This window comes from Brachyhypopomus gauderio, chromosome 1 (genome assembly GCF_052324685.1).
Source record: "Brachyhypopomus gauderio isolate BG-103 chromosome 1, BGAUD_0.2, whole genome shotgun sequence".
NCBI classification, from domain to species: Eukaryota; Metazoa; Chordata; class Actinopteri; order Gymnotiformes; family Hypopomidae; genus Brachyhypopomus; species Brachyhypopomus gauderio.
The window spans coordinates 37,769,660-37,789,988 of record NC_135211.1 but is presented as its reverse complement, the minus strand read 5'-3'; the positions used below and the strand labels follow the sequence as shown (position 1 = coordinate 37,789,988).

Below are 20,329 nucleotides of genomic sequence, written 5' to 3'. Positions count from 1 at the left end.
TATTGGTTTATATTGTTAGTCTAGATTACGTCTGTTACGACCCCACGATGTCATGGGTCTAGGTTTGGGGTGTGGGGTAGTAGCATGTGCGTAGTGGACAAGATGAAATTAAAGAAGAACGCGAAAACCAGACGGATACGTAAGAAAACGCTTTACTGCAGAGTGGTAATGGGTAGAAGAGCCTTTTCTACGCAGCAAAACACTGAACAGACACGTACGTACAAAAATACACGATTGACCATAAACCAACCAAGGAAAGGAGCAGTAGACGGCACCAAAGAAAAGAAACAAACAAAATATACTACACTAAGTTAACAAAGCAAGACTCACACCTTACTAACATAAATAAAGAAAATATATCTACGACGATAATCTCAAACAAATATACATACACGGTGCCTGCCTCTATACTGGTGTTTCTTATAAAATATCCCTGCATGGGTGTCTATATAATTGTGCACATGCTACTACGTTCTTACTCCATGGTGGCGATTTTTACAACGCTATTCATGACAAAAGCTATCGCACAAACCCTCACCTCTCACATGAGAATCATGAGCTACAGTTTCTCAAAAGTCACACACAACCGTAAAGGCAATAAATGCTCGTGTCGCCTCCCGGCAACTTCCAGCAACTCCGTCATGCAGATTATGAAGCCGAATATCCTCCCCCTCATCCAAATCACGATCTTCGATTGGCCGACATAATCCACCCGTACCGAGGCAATCCACCTGTTAAACCAAAATTAACCGAAAGAGAAAACAACCTCCCCAAAATCCACAGTTCACGTAACACCGCAGCATCAGCCATCAACCACCGAGCGGCTACTGCCACTCATTGTCTACCACTAATCTAAATTCGACATTATCGTTAAAGAGTATGTGTTCTGTATGAGAGTATGTGGTGTGTGCATGGGCAGTGGCGTGCACAGACATTTTGGGGGGCAAGTGCTGGGGGGAAGGGGGGGGGGCACTTTTTAGCGCACGTGGAACAATTCATTATAAAAAAATTACAAGCGCATGTTGAATGAAATTTGACTTTTATTAGTAACATTCTCTAAACGTGAGTTTTCAATGGAAAAAGTCACACCGCCAACTGATAAAATCCATATCCAATATTAACTATAGTCATTGTCCTTCAGTTAACTTCTGTTTACCCTCCACTGTCTGCAGGCATTGTTGCATATATTTTGCAATTAGTAAATCAATATAGGCTTACAATTAAGACAGTAAAAAGACCAAAAAGTACGAGAATGAGTTATAGGCTACTGACTGTTGTCATTACACGAATGCAGATGGACATTTTTCACAGGTAATGGGGAACTTCCCGTTTCTTCTTTCACAAACGAATGTGTTAATTTATGTTGCCTAACAAAACGTATACAACAGAAAACGTTCAGCTTAACACATAGATTTGCAAACTCTACCTTAATTATTTGTATGTGGTCGTCCTCACGTTATCTATCACTGATTTGGGCTAGTGCGACTAGTTTATCAGGTGACCATCGGCTAAAAATGCTTAGTAGTTTGGTGCTGTATGAGACATTTTACTGCACAACAAAATGATTTCACGTTGGGCTTAGAGGACAAACGGTACGATTTGACTTGATGTGTATGTGACCTGGCTGGTGGGGACGGGAGAAGAAGTCTATCTGTGAGCGTGTGTGCTGTGCTGAAGACGCTTCCTTCCACTCGCTGAACTGAACTGCTGCTGCAGCGCATCTGGTGTGACAAAGGAATAGAGAGGTCGGGTGTGTGCGAGGTGGTGGCGCATTTCAGGGCATTGTTTTTAATCGCTCAGGTTTTCAAAAGATCATTTCAAACCGACCTCAGTAAAATGATAATAATAAAAAACGAAGTTTCAAAAGGGCACTTTCGTTGATAAAGGGCAGAGTTGGGGTCTAATTGTGCACGCCACTGTGCATGGGTAAGTTTGAGTGTTTTCGTGTTTATCTGTACTCGTTCTCTGGTATGTTCGCTTTAGTCATCCGTGTAGCGGACCACTTGGATTAATCACACAAACAATGCTCGGAGCTTCGACTGGTGTATCTTTATTCTCTCCTTCTTTCGCCACCGACATTTGACACCGTGAAAACTACAAAATGTGGCAAAAAATAAAAAATAAACACAAATGCCCTAGCACCATACCTCATAGATAATGTGTAGAACAGGGTCCAAACTTTAAATGCGTCACTCCTAGCAAACTTGCACATGAACTCAACTTTATGTTATGAGCCGCAGCTCTTACTGAAAACAAAACAACAATCACATCTCCCTTCGTTTTAAATTAAATAAATCACTCTTTTGGATTAATACAATTTTTCTTCCTACCTCCTTCTGCTTCCAAGGGCGCTAAGTTTGAACTTTGTTTTACATTTGACATACAACAACACAAAAAAAACGAAGCCAACTACAGTAAAATATCTTCCACAAGTGTCAACAAGGAATATAACAAGTAATTCGTTTGTTCTTGTGTTTTTTCAAACTCTGGAGCAACGTACATCGAACGCGCACAGAAGAACTCGCGCTGAAGAGCTCGCGCTGAAAGTCTCGTGCCGAAAGTTTAGTTCAGCGATAACAGGAGGTAGCAGAATAATCAAATATTCAATAATAAACAAATAAATAAATATAAGGCTGTCATTTACAATCCGTGTTGTGTCGCTGTAGTGGTTTGTGGTGTCGTCTAGTTTAGTCATGCTTCATCATGATCGTGCTGTCCGTGTGTCTTCTATTATATTAACGTAGTTAATTTAATGTTAAATGTGAAACCCCTTATATAAAATGCTCTTCTCATCAAGTGTCCTCCCACTGATAACACTTCACCCCCACGTCACAACATAAAACAGATTTATTACAGATTGTTCATCAGTGAACGTTCATCACGCCATCAGCGTCATTTAAACCACTGCGAGCGAGTGGCATCGCATTTGTAGGATTCGTGGAAATGAAGATGGTTTATATTTTTTGTTTGTTAAATTATGTTGGGTGAACGATTCGGAGCTGACCGACAGCTCCAAACTACGAGTTCAGGATGCTGTTTAACGATTATGTCGGGAGCCGCTCGGCTGACAATCTAGACTAACAATATAAACCAATACAAAGCGAAATATACTACAAATTGCACAAATACTAAATGCGATGCCATTCGCTCGCAGAGGTTTAAATGACGCTGATGGCCATTCACTGATAACCATACATCTATAATAATAAACCCTTTAAATTTAGTGCTGTCGTTAACGGTCTACCACTGTAGATTCACGTACCCTCCTATAATCTTAATTCGACGTTATCGCTAAACAGTATTCTGAACTAGTAATATAGAGCTGTCTAGCTGGATGTCGGCTAGTATTTCACTCAACATAATTTTTAAACAAAAGTTATGAACCATCTTCATTTCAACAAATGGCGATTCGGAGCTCGTCGGGATGATTTTAAGCAGTGGCCGATACGCAGAGTCACCCAAGAGTCTTTAGATGTCTGTCAGCAGAGGCAGGCGGCGTTTCTGGACAACGGAGACCACAGTCACGCAGCACTGGTCACACTAAGTGCCACGATTATGTGGCAGCTGCCACAAGGTGCCATTTCTGGGTGGCACAGTGGTCACTTTCGTGCTGCTTACATGCTACTTACACGCCAAACAGGGACCGCACTCTTACAGGAAATTTAGCAGAAAGACGCGCCTCTTAATGACCTCTGATATGTTTTGTGATTGGCCAGATGCAGTTCGATTAGCTCTGAGTTTGTTTGCTCATCCTACGTATCCCGGATGAACCGCATTTCAACCTGAACCTGAATTTCAACCCGAACCTGAATTTCGACCTGAACCTGAATTACAACCCGAACCTGAATTTCGACCCGAACCTGAATTACGACCCGAACCTGAATTTTGACCCGAACCTGAATTGCGACCCGAACCTGAATTTCGACCTGAACCTGAATTTTAACTCGAATTTTTGCATACCTGCGAGGATTTTACAGACTGTTTTTTCAAGTAATAATGATTTCAGGTTCAGGTTCTGGTGACACTATAATAGCTCCATAACTCCGACACTACAACACTGCACTATGACATTACACTCCAACACTCCACTATGACACTACACTATAACATTACACTCCAACACTACACTACTACACTACAACACTACACTATAACACTACACTCCAAGACTACACTATGACACTACACTATGACACTACACTACGACACTACACTACGACACTACACTACGACACTACACTATGACAGGCCATAGGGGCAGTCATGGCCTGGTGGTTAGGGAACTGGTCTTGTGACCAGAGGGTTGTGGGTTCAATTCCCAGACCTGAGGCCATGACTGAGGTGCCCCTGAGCAAGGCCCTTAACCCTCAATTGCTCACTTGTATGAAAACGAGATTAAAATGTAAGTCGCTCTGGATAAGGGCGTCTGCCAAATGCCATAAATGTAAATGTAAAATGACATTACACTACAACACTCCGACACTACACTATGACAATACACTATGACACTACACTCCAACACTACACTATAACACTACAACACTGCACTATGACACTACACCCCAAACTACACTATGACACTACACTCCCACACTACACTACGACTAGGACACTACACTATAACACTACACTATGATACTACACTACGACACTACCCTACAACACTACACTATGACATGACAGTATGACACTACCCTACAATGCTACACTATGACACTACAGTATTACACTACATTACGACACTACCATACAGTCCCTGACATAAGTTCTGTCACTTATCCATGTTGTGGAAACAAACGCTTATAACCTCACTTTAAATTCCTCAATTGGTTTTAGAAATGACTCATATGAAAGCTGAAACCCTCCCAAATGAGATTTAATTTAAGAAAATAAATTTGCTTCACTGCAGAAATATTGATCATTTAATGAACACAGAAAGGTCAGATTTTGGCAAGACAAAAGTTTTGTCGCCTTGTCATATAATGCACCCAATCCTAGTTTACAGCCTCACCTGTGCTCACTAATTGATTGGTTAATTAGTGGGTGTGTATAAAAGAACTCCAGCACCCCAGACCTTCACTTGCACTGCAACGTGACCTCTGACAACATGCCAAAAATCCATCCTGCGACCAAAGCCTTGATTATCAAGACGCTGAAGACCAAATCCACTGCAGAGGTGGATGGCATCTTTAATGTGTCTCAGCGTCAAGTACAAAGAATTTTTAAAAGATTTGGAGAGACTGGAGATGTTTTTGACAAGCCCAGGTCCGGCAGACCCCACAAGACAACTGCTCGGGAGCAGTGTTAATTTTGTTGACAAATAATTTTTGTCATAGTTTTCGTCAACAAACCTTTTTTTCATGACGAAAACGAGACGATAACTAAATAAAAACTATATGAAGGGATAAAAACGATGATGAAATTAATGGACATTTTCGTCAACAAATAAAAACAAGACGAAAGTATTGGCCAGCGACGACATCCAATCAGACCTGATTTAGTTTAGTGAAAGGTAGGGATAAGTTTAAGAAGAGATCAAACCGTAACTACTTTAACACACACAGAGAGGCGGGACAAACCGAGTAACCGTCCAATCAGCACTAACGTATTCACATCGCACAGAACCTGGGAAGACCAAACCAGCCTGTGAACTGTGGTCACTCATGAAATTCAACTCGAAGTTACCTCGACAATGTCAGCAGGGAGAAAGATGAGCGGCGATATATGGACACATTTCTCCTTTGACTTTGAGAAAAACAAGACCATGTCCTACTGCTCATCAATGTTTTATTATTGTTATGCTCAATAACTACAGTGAGGAGAACAAGTATTTGATACGCTGCCGATTTTACTGGTTTTCACACTTGCAATGCATGTAGAAATCTGTAATTTTTATCATATTTATTTATATTATTATTTAAAAAAATAAGTGTGAGTGACGGAATCTAAAAACAAAATCCAGAAAATCACGCTGAATGACTTTTAAATTATTAATTTGCATTTTATTGAGGGAAATAAGTATTTGATACATCAGAAAAATGAAACTTAATACTTGGTAGAGAAACCTTTGTTTGCGATTACAGAAGTAAGACGTTTCCTGTAGTTCTTTACAAGGTTTGCGCACACTGCAGCAGGGATTTTGGCCCACACCTCCATACAGATCTTCTCCAGATCCTTGAGGTTTCTAGGCTGTCGCTGGGCAACACAGAGTTTCAGGTGTCTCCAGAGATTTTCGATCGGGTTCAGATCTGGAGACTGGCTAGGCCACTCCAGGACCTGGAGATGCTTCTTATGTAGCCACTCCTTAGTTGCCTGGGCGGTATGCTTCGGGTCATTGTCATGTTGATAGACCCAACCGCGACCCATCTTCAGTGCTCTTACTGAGGGAAGAAGGTTGTTGGCCAATATCTCGCGATACATGGCTCCATCCATCCTCCCCTCAATGCAGTGCAGTCGCCCTGCCTCCTTTGCAGAAAAGCGTCCCCAAACCATGATGCTTCCACCTCCGTGTTTCACTGTAGGAATGGTGTTCTTGGGTTTGTACTCTTCCTTCATTTTCCTCCAAACACGGTGAGTGGAGTTTAGACCATAAAGCTCTATTTTCGTCTCATCTGACCACATTACCTTCTCCCACACCTCATCTGGATCTTCTATATGGTCATAGGCAAACTTCAGAAGGGCCTGGACATGTGCTGGCTTAAGCACATAATGGCGCAATATATTACTAATAGTTGTTTTGGAAACAGTGGTTTCAGCTTGCTGCAGGTAATTGACCAGGTCCTGCAGAGTAGTTTTGGTCTCTTTCCTTACCTTCCTTACTATCAGTGCAGCCCCACGAGGTGAGATCTTGCAGGGAACTCCAGACCGAGGGAGGTTGACTGTTATCTTTGTCTTCTTCTATTTTCTAATTATTGTGCCTACAGGTGTTGTCTTCTCATTAACCTGTTTGCCCATCTTCCTGTAGCCCATTCCGGCCTTTGTGCAGGGCTGTAATTTTGTCCCTGATGTCCTTGCACAGCTCTCTGGTCTTGGCCATTGTGGTGAGGTTGGAGTTTGTTTGTGTGTGAGTGTGGACAGGTGTCTTTTTATTCTGTTTAGTTCAAACAGGTGTAGGTAATACAGGTAATGAGTGGAGAACAGGAGGGCCTCTTAAAGAGCAACTAACAGGTCTGTGAGAGCCAGAATTTGTACTGTTTGGTAAGGTATCAAATACTTATTTCCCACAGTAAATTGCAAATTAATGATTTAAAAGTCATTCAGTGTGATTTTCTGGATTTTGTTTTTAGATTCCATGATTCACACTTGAAGAGCACCTATGATAAAAATGACAGATTTCTACATGCATTGCAAGTGTGAAAACCAGCAAAATCGGCAACGTATCAAATACTTGTTCTCCTCACTGTATAAGTTCAGGTCAATAAAGTTGTTAGAAAATCTGTTTTTGTATATATTGCACATACAAACAATATTCTGTAACTGGTTAATAAATGTTTGATTTTGTGCAAGTGTATATAATGACTATTACACCATTTATAATTTAGTCAACTAAATTCTTTTGATAATTAGTCGACTAAATTCTAATGATAATTAGTCGACTATGTCACGGTCACGGCTCCGGACCCTTCCCTGTGGGCGTGCCGCTACGTTGTCTGCGTGTCGTTATGTCCATATTTGTAGTTCCGTGGGTGTGGGTCGTTTGTGAGCGTGTTCGTAGTCGCACCTGTGCCTTGTCTCGAGATCACGAGGGTCTGTGCTAATCATCTATATAATGTGCGTTCGCGCAATGTCTTGTGCTCGTCTTTGTCTAAAGCTTCGTGCCTGTGTGAGAGTATCCGTGTGTGCTTGCCCACAACCTGCTAAACGGATGGACGCTGGAAAAGTGGCAGAAGGTGGCTTTCTCAGATAAATCTTCAGTTGAATTACACCACAGCCGCCACAAATACTGCAGGAGACCTACTGGAGCCCGTATGGATCCAAGATTCACCCAGAAAACAGTCAAGTTTGGTGGTGGAAAGATCATGGTCTGGGGTTACATTCAGTATGGGGGTGTGCAAAACATTTAGCAAGGTGGAAGGCAATATCAATAGCCTAAAATATCAAGAAGTATTAGCTACATCTCATTTCCAATCATAAAAGGGGTCAAATTTTGCAGCAGGATGGTGCTCCATCTCATACATCCATCTCTACATCAAAGTTCCTCAAGGCGAAGAAGATCAAGGTGCTCCAGGACTGGCCAGCCCAGTCACCAAACATGAACATCATTGAGCATGTTTGGGGTAGGATGAAAGAGGAAGCTTGGAAGACAAAACCAAAGAATTTTGATTAACTCTGGGAGGCATGTAAGACTGCATTCTTTGCTATTTCTGATGACCATCAATAAATTGTATGAATCATTGTCGAACCTCATGGATGCGATCCTTCAAGCTCGTGGAAGTCACACAAAATATTAAATATGGCTCTAACAGCACCACATCGTCTTTCAACAGTGTTATGAAGCATATATTTGTATCTTTTTCTTCTTTTTTCGGCAATTCCCGTTTAGGGGCACCACCAATGCTCCTGGCCTTGCTCCCCTTCCACTTGGTCTCCTGTACACACAGTATATCTATCTTCCTCCTCTCCATCGCATCAGCTAGCTCTCTCCCTTTACCTGTCATAGAGCCCACATTCAACGTACCAACTCTAACCTCCACCCTCCTGCTCTGCCTCCTCTCCTTCATCTGCAGAACCCTCTTCAATCAATCAATCAATCAATCAATCAAATTTTATTTATATAGCGCTTTTTACAACAGTTGTTGTCACAAAGCAGCTTTACAAGTGCCGAGTCCTAGCCCCCAGTGAGCAAGCCAAGGGCGACAGTGGCAAGGAAAAACTCCCTAGTTTTTTGCATGAGGAAGAAACCTTGAGAGGAACCAAGACTCAGGGGGGGAACCCATCCTCCTCTGGCCGACACCGGTCACCATGACAACAACAACAATTTAGACAGAAAGAAGAGAAAGAAAATGAAAAATATGTAATAATGTCCATCATGATGTATGCATCCGGTTAGGCAGGAGGTGGCTGGCTCAGGATGGATCGCTGGTCTCCTCATCTCATTATTCCTCAAACAGGCGGGCAGCCATGTGGAGAAATGAAACAGGGAAAATTAGCTCTGTATGAGGACATATACAGGACAGGTAAAATTATAAACATTTCCGGAGTGTGGCAGCAACTCCGGCATTTAGTTAAATTATTACAGCCTAGCTAAAAAGGCAGAACCAGAAGGTAACATAGGCTTGGGGGTATTCTGAGACAATGGCATCCGTCCACTGCACTGTCAACAAACTTGAGTGACCACGAGCAGTGACAGGACGACAGCACCAGCGCCCCAGTCTACCATAAAACCCTTTGTCTATGAACCCCTGGATCTGTACTTTTATCTAAGGGGGATATTAATTATCAAACGCTAAACTAAATAAGTGGGTTTTCAACCTAGACTTAAAGATTGTGACTGTGTCGGAGTCCCGGACGCATTTAGGAAGATTATTCCAAAGCTGGGGGGCCTTACAAGAAAAGGCTCTTCCCCCTGCTGTTACCTTATTAATTTTTGGAACTAATAAAAGACCAGCACCCTGTGATCTTAGTGGGCGTGGGGGTTCGTAATAGGAAATAAGTTCCTGAAGGTACTCAGGAGCAAGCCCGTGCAATGCTTTATAAGTTAATAAAAGAATTTTAAAGTCAATACGGAATTTAACTGGGAGCCAATGCAGGGCTGATAGGACTGGACTGATATGCTGAAATTTTCTAGTTCTGGTCAGAACCCTGGCTGCGGCATTTTGAACTATTTGAAGTTTATTTAGATTCCTATTTGAACATCCTGACAGTAGTGCATTGCAGTAGTCTAATCTAGAGCTAACAAAGGCGTGCACCAATTTTTCCGCATCATCCTGTGATAATGCATTTCTTAATTTAGCAATGTTACGGAGATGTAGAAAAGCTATCCTAGTAGTATTATCTATGTATTTATCAAATGATAGGTCAGAGTCGAGTATGACGCCTAGGTTTTTGGCTACTGTGCCAGGTGTAATGGGGTAGCCTGCGAGATTAAGCATTAGATCTGGAATTTTCTGTTTTGAGGCCTTAGGGCCCAGAAGAAGAACTTCTGTTTTGTCCTCATTAAGTTGGAGGAAGTTTAGAGACATCCAGCATTTAATATCTTTTACACAGGCCTCAATTTTTCTTAAACTGAGTTTGTCATCAGGTTTGGCTGATATGTAAAGTTGAGTGTCATCTGCATAGCAGTGAAAATTGACACCATGTTTGTTTATAACTGTGCCCAATGGTAGCATATATAATGTAAATAATAGTGGTCCTAGAATGGAGCCTTGCGGGATCCCATATTTAACTTTTGTACGTTTGGATGGAATATTATTGAGCTCTACAAACTGATAGCGATTTGTTAAGTAAGAATGAAACCATGAAAGGGCTGTGCCAGAGACTCCAACCCAGCGTTCTAACCTTTCTAGCAAGATCCTATGATCAATTGTGTCGAAAGCTGCACTAAGATCAAGAAGCACTAACAGCGATACATAACCTTGATCTGAAGCAAGGAGGAGGTCATTTGTTACTTTAACTAATGCTGTTTCAGTACTGTGATGGGGCCTAAAACCAGATTGGAACTTTTCAAATATGTGATGCCTATGCAGATATAGGCATAATTGCTGGGCAACAGCTTTTTCTATGATCTTAGATATAAATGATGTGTTTGAAATGGGTCTATAATTAGATAGTACAGTAGGATCAAGATTTGGTTTCTTAATCAGAGGTTTAATAACTGCTAATTTACATGATTTGGGCATGTGACCTATTGTAATGGATGAGTTAACTATAGTTAGAAGAGGTTCAGTTACCGCTGGTAATACCTCTTTTAATAACTTTGATGGAACCGAGTCTAGTGTGCAGGTTGCACAATTTAAGGAAGAAATTATTTTCTCTTCCCCCCTCTCCTCCTCCTCCTTGTCCCAACAGTAGTCCAATTTCCACTAATGCCCTGTTGGACAACAGCACCAGTGGTGGTTGTTGTTAACCCGGGCCTCGACCAATCCGGTATGGAATTTCTATTTTTGATCTGCATCATTTGATTTGGTGCAGTTTTTACACCGGATGCCCTTCCTGACGGAACCCTCCCTATTTATCCGGGCTTGGAACTGGCACTAAAATACACTGGTGTGTGCACCCTAGTGGCTAGGTTAAGCATATATTTGTATATGAAGTGAATTATTTGTTTGATTTTCACCTTACTTTCTGTGGGCGACAAAACGTTTGTCTTGCCAAAATCTTACCTTTCTGTGTTCATAAATTGATCAATATTTCTGCAGTAAAGCAAATTTATTTTTGTAAATTAAATCTCATTTGGGTGGGTTTCAGCTTTCATACGAGTCATTTCTAAAACCCATCAATGAACTTAGTCAGGTTATAAGCTTTTGTTTCCACAACATGGATAAGCGACAGAATTTATGTCAGGGACTGTATAACACTACACTACACTATATATTTGTAGGCAGTAGCAGCTAATGTATATCACGTCACAATATTTTATTAATGACATTATGATGGTTTACAGTGGTTTACAGACATTATGGTGTACAGTGCTGTAGTAGCCAAATGAAAACCAAGCAGTATGTGTGTGTGTGTGTGTGTGTGTGTGTGTGTGTGTTGCAGCCTGAGAACTTGCTGTTAGCCAGTAAGCTGAAGGGAGCTGCAGTGAAGCTGGCAGACTTTGGTCTGGCTATAGAGGTGCAGGGGGAGCAGCAGGCCTGGTTTGGTAAGAGCTACTTATACTACTTTATATTTCATACTACAGTACTTATACAGTTTTATACTACAGTACTTATACTACTTTATATTTCATACTACAGTACGTATACTGCTTTGTATTTCATACTACAGTACTTTTACTACTTTATAATTTAAAACTACAGTTCTTTCACACTACAGTACATATACTACTTTGTATTTCATACTGCAGTACTTATACTACTTTATATTTCATACTACATTACACTACTTTATATTTTATATTACATCACTTTATACAACTTTATATTTTATACTACATCACTTTATACTAACATTAGTCTAATTGTCTATAACAATGATATTTATGGACTCTATGGATGACCAGTTTAAAATGAATTAACTGTTACAGTGAAGGAAATGGTACATTTGAACAGCACAACAAATGTGTGCTAATTGTGAATTGTTGTATTCACTAAGGGTTAGGGTTAAGGTTATGTGTGCTAATTGTGAATAGATGTATTCACTAATTTGTATAGATGTTCTACAAATTACACGTTTGTATAGATATGCTAAAACACTGATGGCATTTGCAGGCTGTTCTGAACAAGGGTACAGTGTTATTATGTGAAATGGTTATAATCTGAGTGTGTAATGTATGTGAGAGTGTAATATGTGTGTGTAATTTATGTGTGTGTATGAGTCTGTTTAACGTGTGTGTGTGTGTGTGTGTGTGTGTAATGTGTGTGTGTGTGTGTAATGTATGTTGGTTCCAGTCATATCTTGAAGACCGTTCCTATCAGGTAACATGGAGAGGATCTACATCCAATCCATGTAAACCTTCCACCGGAGTCCCCCAAGGCTCAGTCCTAGGCCCTCTTCTCTTCTCTTTATATACTCGTTCCCTTGGTGACATTATTTTGTCTCATGGTTTTTCTTATCATTGCTATGCTGATGACAAGCCCAGCTAATTCTTTCCTTCCCTCATTCTGACATCCAGGTTTCTAGGTGTATCTCGGCATGCTTGGCAGATATTGCTTCATGGATGACTGCTCACCACTTGAAGCTTAACCCTAGCAAAACTGAGCTTCTGTACATTCCAGGAACCCCAAACCCACACAACAACCTCACAGTTTCCTTTGAGAACACCTTGTTAACACCATCAGAAACTGCACGAAGCCTGGGTGTAATGTTGGACAACGAGTTGTCCTTCTCAACACATGTTTCAAAACTGACCAGATCCTGTAGATTTCACCTCTGCAACATACGGAGAATACGACCCTTCCTTTCACAGGAAGCTACTCAAGTGCTTGTGCAGTCTCTAGTAATCTCTAAGCTGGACTACTGCAATTCCCTACTTGCAGGTCTTCCTCTATGGGTCATCAGACCTCTACAACTAATTCAGAATGCTGCAGCACGACTGGTCTTCAATCTCTCCAATCTCTCCTCTGCTACGCTCTCTTCACTGGCTTCCAGTAGCGGCACACATCAGATATAAAATCTTGATGCTTGCTTACAAAGCCAAAAATGGACTGGCCCCTCCCTACATGATGTCCATGGGAAAAAGCCGATCTGTACAGTGAACACTCAGAACTCGACTCGAAACTCCATGCTTAAAGTCTCATGGAAGACAAATCTCCAGACTATTCTCCATCCTGGCTCCAAGATGGGGGAACGATCTTTCATTAGCTGCTAGGACTGCAGAGTCTATTGCTATCTTCAAGCGTAGACTGAAGACCCACCTGTTTGTTGAGTTCTTACCAGAGCACTAACTCAGCTGATACCACTTGCCATTGTTCTTTAAATTGTATGTCTGTCTATGGTTAATTGTGCTTCTTGGCAAATGTCTAACTTGCAAAACACTAGGTAATGACATTGACTCCTGTAGTTTAGTAGTAGTGCGGTATCTTGAATTCTGGCCTATCTGTACTATTTCCTAGGATGAATTCTGTCATCGGATGCAAAGCACTTTGTAAGTTGCTCTGGATAATAGTGTCTGCTAAATGCCGTAAATGTAAATGTATGTGTTGTATGTGTGATGTGTGTGTTATATTTGTGTGTGTGTGTGTGTGTGTTTAGGCTTTGCTGGAACTCCTGGCTACTTGTCTCCAGAGGTTCTGAGGAAAGACCCATATGGCAAACCAGTGGATATGTGGGCTTGTGGTGAGTCTCTCACACACACACACACACACACACACACACACACACACACACACACACACACACACACACACACACAAACATACACAAACCAATATAGATACCCTACACCCTCTTCAACATCAACAAACACACGTACACTCAAAACTACATCCACACACACACACACACACACACACACACACACACACACACACACACACACACACACACTACCTTCTTCAACACATACATTCTCATACTCACATAGGGTTAGTTAGGGTGTGTGTGTGTGTGTGTGTGTGTGTGTGTGTGTGTGTGTGTGTGTGTGTGTGTGTGTGTGTGTGTGTGTGTGTGTTTTTAGGTGTGATCCTGTACATCCTGCTAGTGGGATATCCTCCATTTTGGGATGAAGATCAACATCGTCTTTATCAGCAGATCAAGGCTGGAGCATACGATGTAACACACACACACAAACACACACACACACACACACACACACACACACACACACACACACACACACACACACATCATAAACACACATCATCAGGGATATAGTGGAGTGTGGGTATGTGAGTATGAGAATTGTTGAGGAGGGTAGTGTTGTGTGTGTGTGTGTGTGTGTGTGTGTGTGTGTGTATAATTTATATATATATATATGTAGATGTATGTGTGTGTGTGTGTGTGTGTGTATAATTTATATATATATATATATATATATATATATATATATATATATATATATATATATATATATATAGATGTATGTGTGTATGTGTGTGTGGATGTATTTTGTGGATGTATTCAGATGTCATTTTCATTTATGATCTATAATGGTGTCCTGTGACTTTTGAATCACCCTTTATATAAACTGTGATATATACTACAAACTGTACTATATAAACTATATATAATATATATAAACTAGACTCTACTATATAGATTGCCACAAATCAAACAAGGCATCTGCTAAAGTAACAACTCTCAAGACATTTAAACTCATGCTTTAAAGAGCACTAAACATTCCAACAAGTATTCACGACTTATTTGATGGTGACTGGTTACAGTTTCCGTCTCCAGAATGGGACACAGTGACTCCTGAAGCCAAAGATCTGATTAATAAAATGCTGACGATAAATCCTTCCAAGCGAATCACAGCAGCAGAAGCCCTGAAACACCCCTGGATCTGTGTAAGTGTTCATGCGCACAAACTCATGCCAACACTCATGTAAACACCTGTAAGTCTAATCCTTGAACCACCACTACTACCATTACTACTACTACTACTATTACTACTACCATTACTACTACTAATACCACTACTACTATAAGTACTACTACCATTACTACTACTACAACTACTACTATAATTACTACTACCATTACTACTACTACTATTACTACTACCATTACTATTACTACTACTACTACCACTACTATAACTACTACTACCACTACTACTACTGCTACTATTACTACTACTACTATTACTACTACCATTACTACTACTAATACCACTACCATTACTACTACTACAACTACTACTATAAGTACTACTACCATTACTACTACTACAACTACTACTATAATTACTACTACCATTACTACTACTACTACTAATACCACTACTACTATAACTACTACTACTAATACTACTACCACTACTATAACTACTACTACCACTACTACTACTACTACTATTACTACTACCATTACTACTACTACTACTATTACTACTATAACTACTACTACCAATACTACTACTACTACTATAACTACTACTACCATTATGACTACTACTACTATTACTACTACTAATACCACTACTACTATAAGTACTACTACCATTACTACTACTACAACTACTACTATAATTACTACTACCATTACTACTACTACCATTACTACTACCATTACTACTACTACTACCATTACTACTACTACTACTACTACTATAACTATTACTGCCATTACTACTACTACTATTACTACTACCATTACTACTACTACTACTATAACTATTACTGCCATTACTACTACTACTATTACTACTACCATTACTACTACTACTAATACCACTACTACTATAAGTACTACTACCATTACTACTACTATAAGTACTACTCTCATTACTACTACTACTATAAGTACTACTCTCATTACTACTACTACTACTACTACTACAACTACTATTACCATTACTACTACTATAACTACTACTACAAGTACTACTACTACAACTACTACTACTACAATTACTACTACCATTACTACTACTACTATTACCTTTACCATTACTACTGCTACTATTACTTCTACCATTACTACTACAACTATAACTACTACTACCATTACTACTACTACAACTATAACTACTACTACAATTACTACTACAACTACTACTATAACTACTATAATTACTACTACCATTACTACTACTACCACTACTACTACTACCACTATAACTACTACTACTATAAGTACTACTACCATTACTACTACTACTACCACTACTACTACCACCAGAGCCATTACCACTACTACTATTATTATTGTTGTTATATTATTAATACTACTACAACAAAAAATAACAATAATTGTTAACGTGTAGACAACTAACACGGTATCCAAAAATGATGGTCTAAGCTATCATGCCTTCCACAATAACATATTCCTTCTCTGCCTGTGTCTCTGTCTGTCTGTCTCTCTGCCCCTCCTCCACCCCTTCCCCTCCTTACCCCTTCTCTCTCCCGTTTCTCTCTTTCATGTTTCCCTCTTTCACTGTAGCAAAGATCCACTGTAGCATCTATGATGCACAGGCAGGAGACGGTGGAATGTCTGAAAAAGTTTAATGCCAGAAGGAAGCTCAAGGTAACTCTTTCTTTCTCTCTCTCTCTCTCTCTCTCTCTTTCTCTCTGGGTCTCTTTCTCTCTCTCTCTCTCTCTCTCTCTCTCTCTCCAACACAGTCTGAAACAGTCTGAAACTTTATTTCTTTGTCTTCTAGGGCGCTATTTTGACCACTTTACTGGTCACAAGAAATTTTTCAGGTGTGTCTTTGCTTTGATTTGGGTGTGTATCTGTGCGCATATTAATATGTGTGTGTATGCGTGAATGTTTGCGTGTGTGTGTGTGTTCTCTGCATATGGGTGTGTGTATGCATGTGTGTACTTGTATGCATTTGTGTATGTGTCTATTTGTGTATGGATGTGCATGCATTTGCATGAATGTTTTCATTGTGTGTTTGTTGATGTGTGTGTGGACATGTGTTACTCCAATATCTCAGTCTTTGTTTTTGTGTGAACACTATTTACACAAATTCCACACCAAGTCTTTGTTGAAGGTGGAAATTGTTGCTCATTTGTTTGATATGTTGCTTCATCCCTGTTTCCTGTAGTCAGTAGAGCAGTAAGATCTCACATTTTTCATTCTTTCTTTCCTTTTGGGGGCATATGTCTCTTGAGGTAAGAGCCGTACTAGACATAAAATAGGCTATTTTAACCATCTGATGAATCAGACAAACTCTGATGAATCAGACACATTCTGATGAATCAGACACATACTGATTAATCAGACACACTGCTTGTTCAAGTGTGTAAACCATCTTCTGGCTCTATGCCAATCAGTGACCTCATGTGCATGATGCCCTGATGGATTTTACATTCACAAAGTGGTTTTACATTATGTTCATTTAACATCAGTAGTAAACAAATAAGTAGTGCACAATGCATTGGTTTTCTTCAAGTTAGGGTTAAGGTTAGTTAATTACACTACCCCTAACCCTAACCCTTCAAGTTAGGTGGGACTTTATGAATGTAATCCTCCAGAATATTATGGTATTTTTTACTAGATGACGTCTTGCCCCTAGAACACTATAAGAAATAATTCTGTTGGAATGGTGTTCTATCAGGGGAAGTGTTTCTGTGGTAATGGTGTTCTATCAGGGGAAGTGTTTCTGTGGAAATGGTGTTCTATCAGGGGAAGTGTTTCTGTGGGAATGGTGTTCTATCAGGGGAAGTGTTTCTGTGGGAATGGTGTTCTATCAGGGGAAGTGTTCCTGTAAGAATGGTGTTCTATCAGGGGAAGTGTTTCTGTAAGAATGGTGTTCTATCAGGGGAAGTGTTTCTGTAAGAATGGTGTTCTATCAGGGGAAGTGTTTCTGTGGGAATGGTGTTCTATCAGGGGAAGTGTTCCTGTAAGAATGGTGTTCTATCAGGGGAAGTGTTTCTGTAAGAATGGTGTTCTATCAGGGGAAGTGTTTCTGTAAGAATGGTGTTCTATCAGGGGAAGTGTTTCTGTGGGAATGGTGTTCTATCAGGGGAAGTGTTCCTGTAAGAATGGTGTTCTATCAGGGGAAGTGTTCCTGTAAGAATGGTGTTCTATCAGGGGAAGTGTTGCCAGGCCCGTTGACAGTCTTGCTGGGACCCGGGACAAGAAAATATCATGTGCCCCCCCCCCCCCCCCCCCCCGGCTTACGTCATTTGAATTTTCTCTGTAGCAGACAATCCTTGTGTTAGGTCATATAGTATATAATATAGCCACACATCAAAGCTGTTTCTGACAGCTGACTGGTTTATACTTGACGCGGCGCGAGGGTCCGCGCGGCGAAAATGACGTAATCGCAGTGGCACCGAACGTGCGCGAGGGTCTCGATTTGCGATTCGATTCACGAGGTCGTGCGCCTCTCGAATTTTGTAACTTCGCGCGCGCCGCGCTTCAGCGCAATGAACAAAGTCACGTTTGCAGGGTTCATACCAATGATCTATATTGGTTCATACACCTTTATAAGGTGGAATTCAAGCACTTGTACGTCACTTTAAAGGTCCATTTCAATATTTCCCTGAACGCTAAACTTAATTAAGTTAAATATTTATACATATACTCAAAATAATTCGCTTTTTATTTACATTATTTAATGGTTGTTTATTTTCAAAATGCCCAATCTTAACGTCTTCACGTTCTCTCATGTTTCGTCCTGGAATTACATTTGTTGTGAAACGAAGTAGTACTTTAGCCTAAATTCCAGCACTTTTCAAACCTGGAACACAATGCAACATTAAAATTCGTCAGGTAAATGTTTTTTCTTTCTTTTCTGCGCTCCAGATTTCTGTTTACTTTAACTATCCTCCACTGTATTTCCCGCTGTTGGGCGGATACCAGCCGGTTACGGTCGGTGCTGGATCAAACCATTTTTCAGTGGGAGGAGGGGGTGTATGCACTTAATGGAAAATATGCAGATAAAAAACATATATTTTAGCCATTGAGCTTATTTTGAGTACAAAATTTTATATTAATGAAAGATTTCAAGATTATTTAAAATTATAGACTTTAAATAAAAATTAAATTGCTGGGCTCTTTGATGGGCCCCCCTGGCCCTGGGGCCCGGGACAACAGACCCGGTTGTCCCCCCCTGTCGACGGGGCTGAGTGTTGCTGTAAGAATGGTGTTCTATCAGGGGAAGTGTTTCTGTGGGAAGGGTGTTCTATCAGGGGAAGTGTTTCTGTGGGAATGGTGTTCTATCAGGGGAAGTGTTTCTGTGGGAAGGGTGTTCTATCAGGGGAAGTGTTGCTGTAAGAATGGTGTTCTATCAGGGGAAGTGTTGCTGTAGGAATGGTGTTCTATCAGAGGAAGTGTTTCCTCAATTTTGAGCCTAGTTCATTTCCTTTGTCATTTGCTAGATACAGACTATAGAACTGGCAACGTGTCAGAAATTTCCTCACAAAGTCTGAGAGGGTTCTGGAGAGAATCCATAGGGATGGGGTTAGTAGGGATTTAGTAGGGGGTTAGTAGGTGGTTAGTAGGGGGTTAGTAGGGGTCTAAAAATACATAAATTATTTGGTGCATCATTCTAGTGGGGATCATTCTGAATGTGGTTATTCAGTTGCATCAACTCTGGAAAAATATAGTCAATTATAAATGGCTGTGAGAATATTCACATTAACATCCACAAAATCCAGAACCCCAGTGTACCGTGTGACACTGAGCATCTCTGTGGTGGCAAAATGGGCATTGAGTGGTAGAGGAGAGAGACAGGAGTGCTGTCATGAGGAGTGTGCCATCATGAGGACTGTGCTGTCATGAAAAGTGTGCTGTCATGAGGAGTGTGCCATCATGAGGACTGTGCTGTCATGAGAAGTGTGCTATGGGGAGTGTGCTGTCATGAGAAGTGTGCTATGGGGAGTGTGCTGTCATGAGGGGTATGCCGTCATGAGGGGTATGCTGTCATGAGAAGTGTGCTATGGGGAGTGTGCTGTCATGAGGGGTATGCCGTCATGAGGAGTGTGCCATCATGAGGAGTGTGCCGTCATGAGGAGTGTGCTGTCATGGGGAGTGTGCTGTCATGAGAAGTGAGATGTCATGAGAAGTGTGCTATGGGGAGTGTGCTGTCATGAGGAGTGCACTGTCATGAGAAGTG

The 20,329-nt window shown here is 40.7% G+C and overlaps 1 protein-coding gene and 1 long non-coding RNA gene across 8 annotated transcripts in view; one reads left to right on the top strand and one right to left on the bottom strand.

Annotated features, from left to right (window-relative positions):
• The window catches only part of camk2d2 (calcium/calmodulin-dependent protein kinase (CaM kinase) II delta 2), a 65,470-nt gene that overhangs the window by 25,660 nt on the left and 19,481 nt on the right, over window positions 1-20,329 (top strand). For all 7 annotated transcript variants that reach the window (XM_077013028.1, XM_077013010.1, XM_077013034.1 and 4 more), the window contains exons 7-12: window positions 11,701-11,803; window positions 13,855-13,938; window positions 14,279-14,373; window positions 14,985-15,107; window positions 16,705-16,788; window positions 16,922-16,964. In XM_077013028.1, coding sequence (XP_076869143.1) covers window positions 11,701-11,803; window positions 13,855-13,938; window positions 14,279-14,373; window positions 14,985-15,107; window positions 16,705-16,788; window positions 16,922-16,964 — 532 coding nt within the window. The remainder of the gene's footprint in view (window positions 1-11,700; window positions 11,804-13,854; window positions 13,939-14,278; window positions 14,374-14,984; window positions 15,108-16,704; window positions 16,789-16,921; window positions 16,965-20,329) is intronic.
• LOC143519474 (uncharacterized) lies at window positions 1,320-3,357 on the bottom strand. Its single transcript, XR_013132438.1, has 2 exons — window positions 2,331-3,357; window positions 1,320-2,246 (listed from the first exon to the last, which is right to left on the bottom strand). It is a non-coding gene; the product is annotated as an uncharacterized LOC143519474 (long non-coding RNA).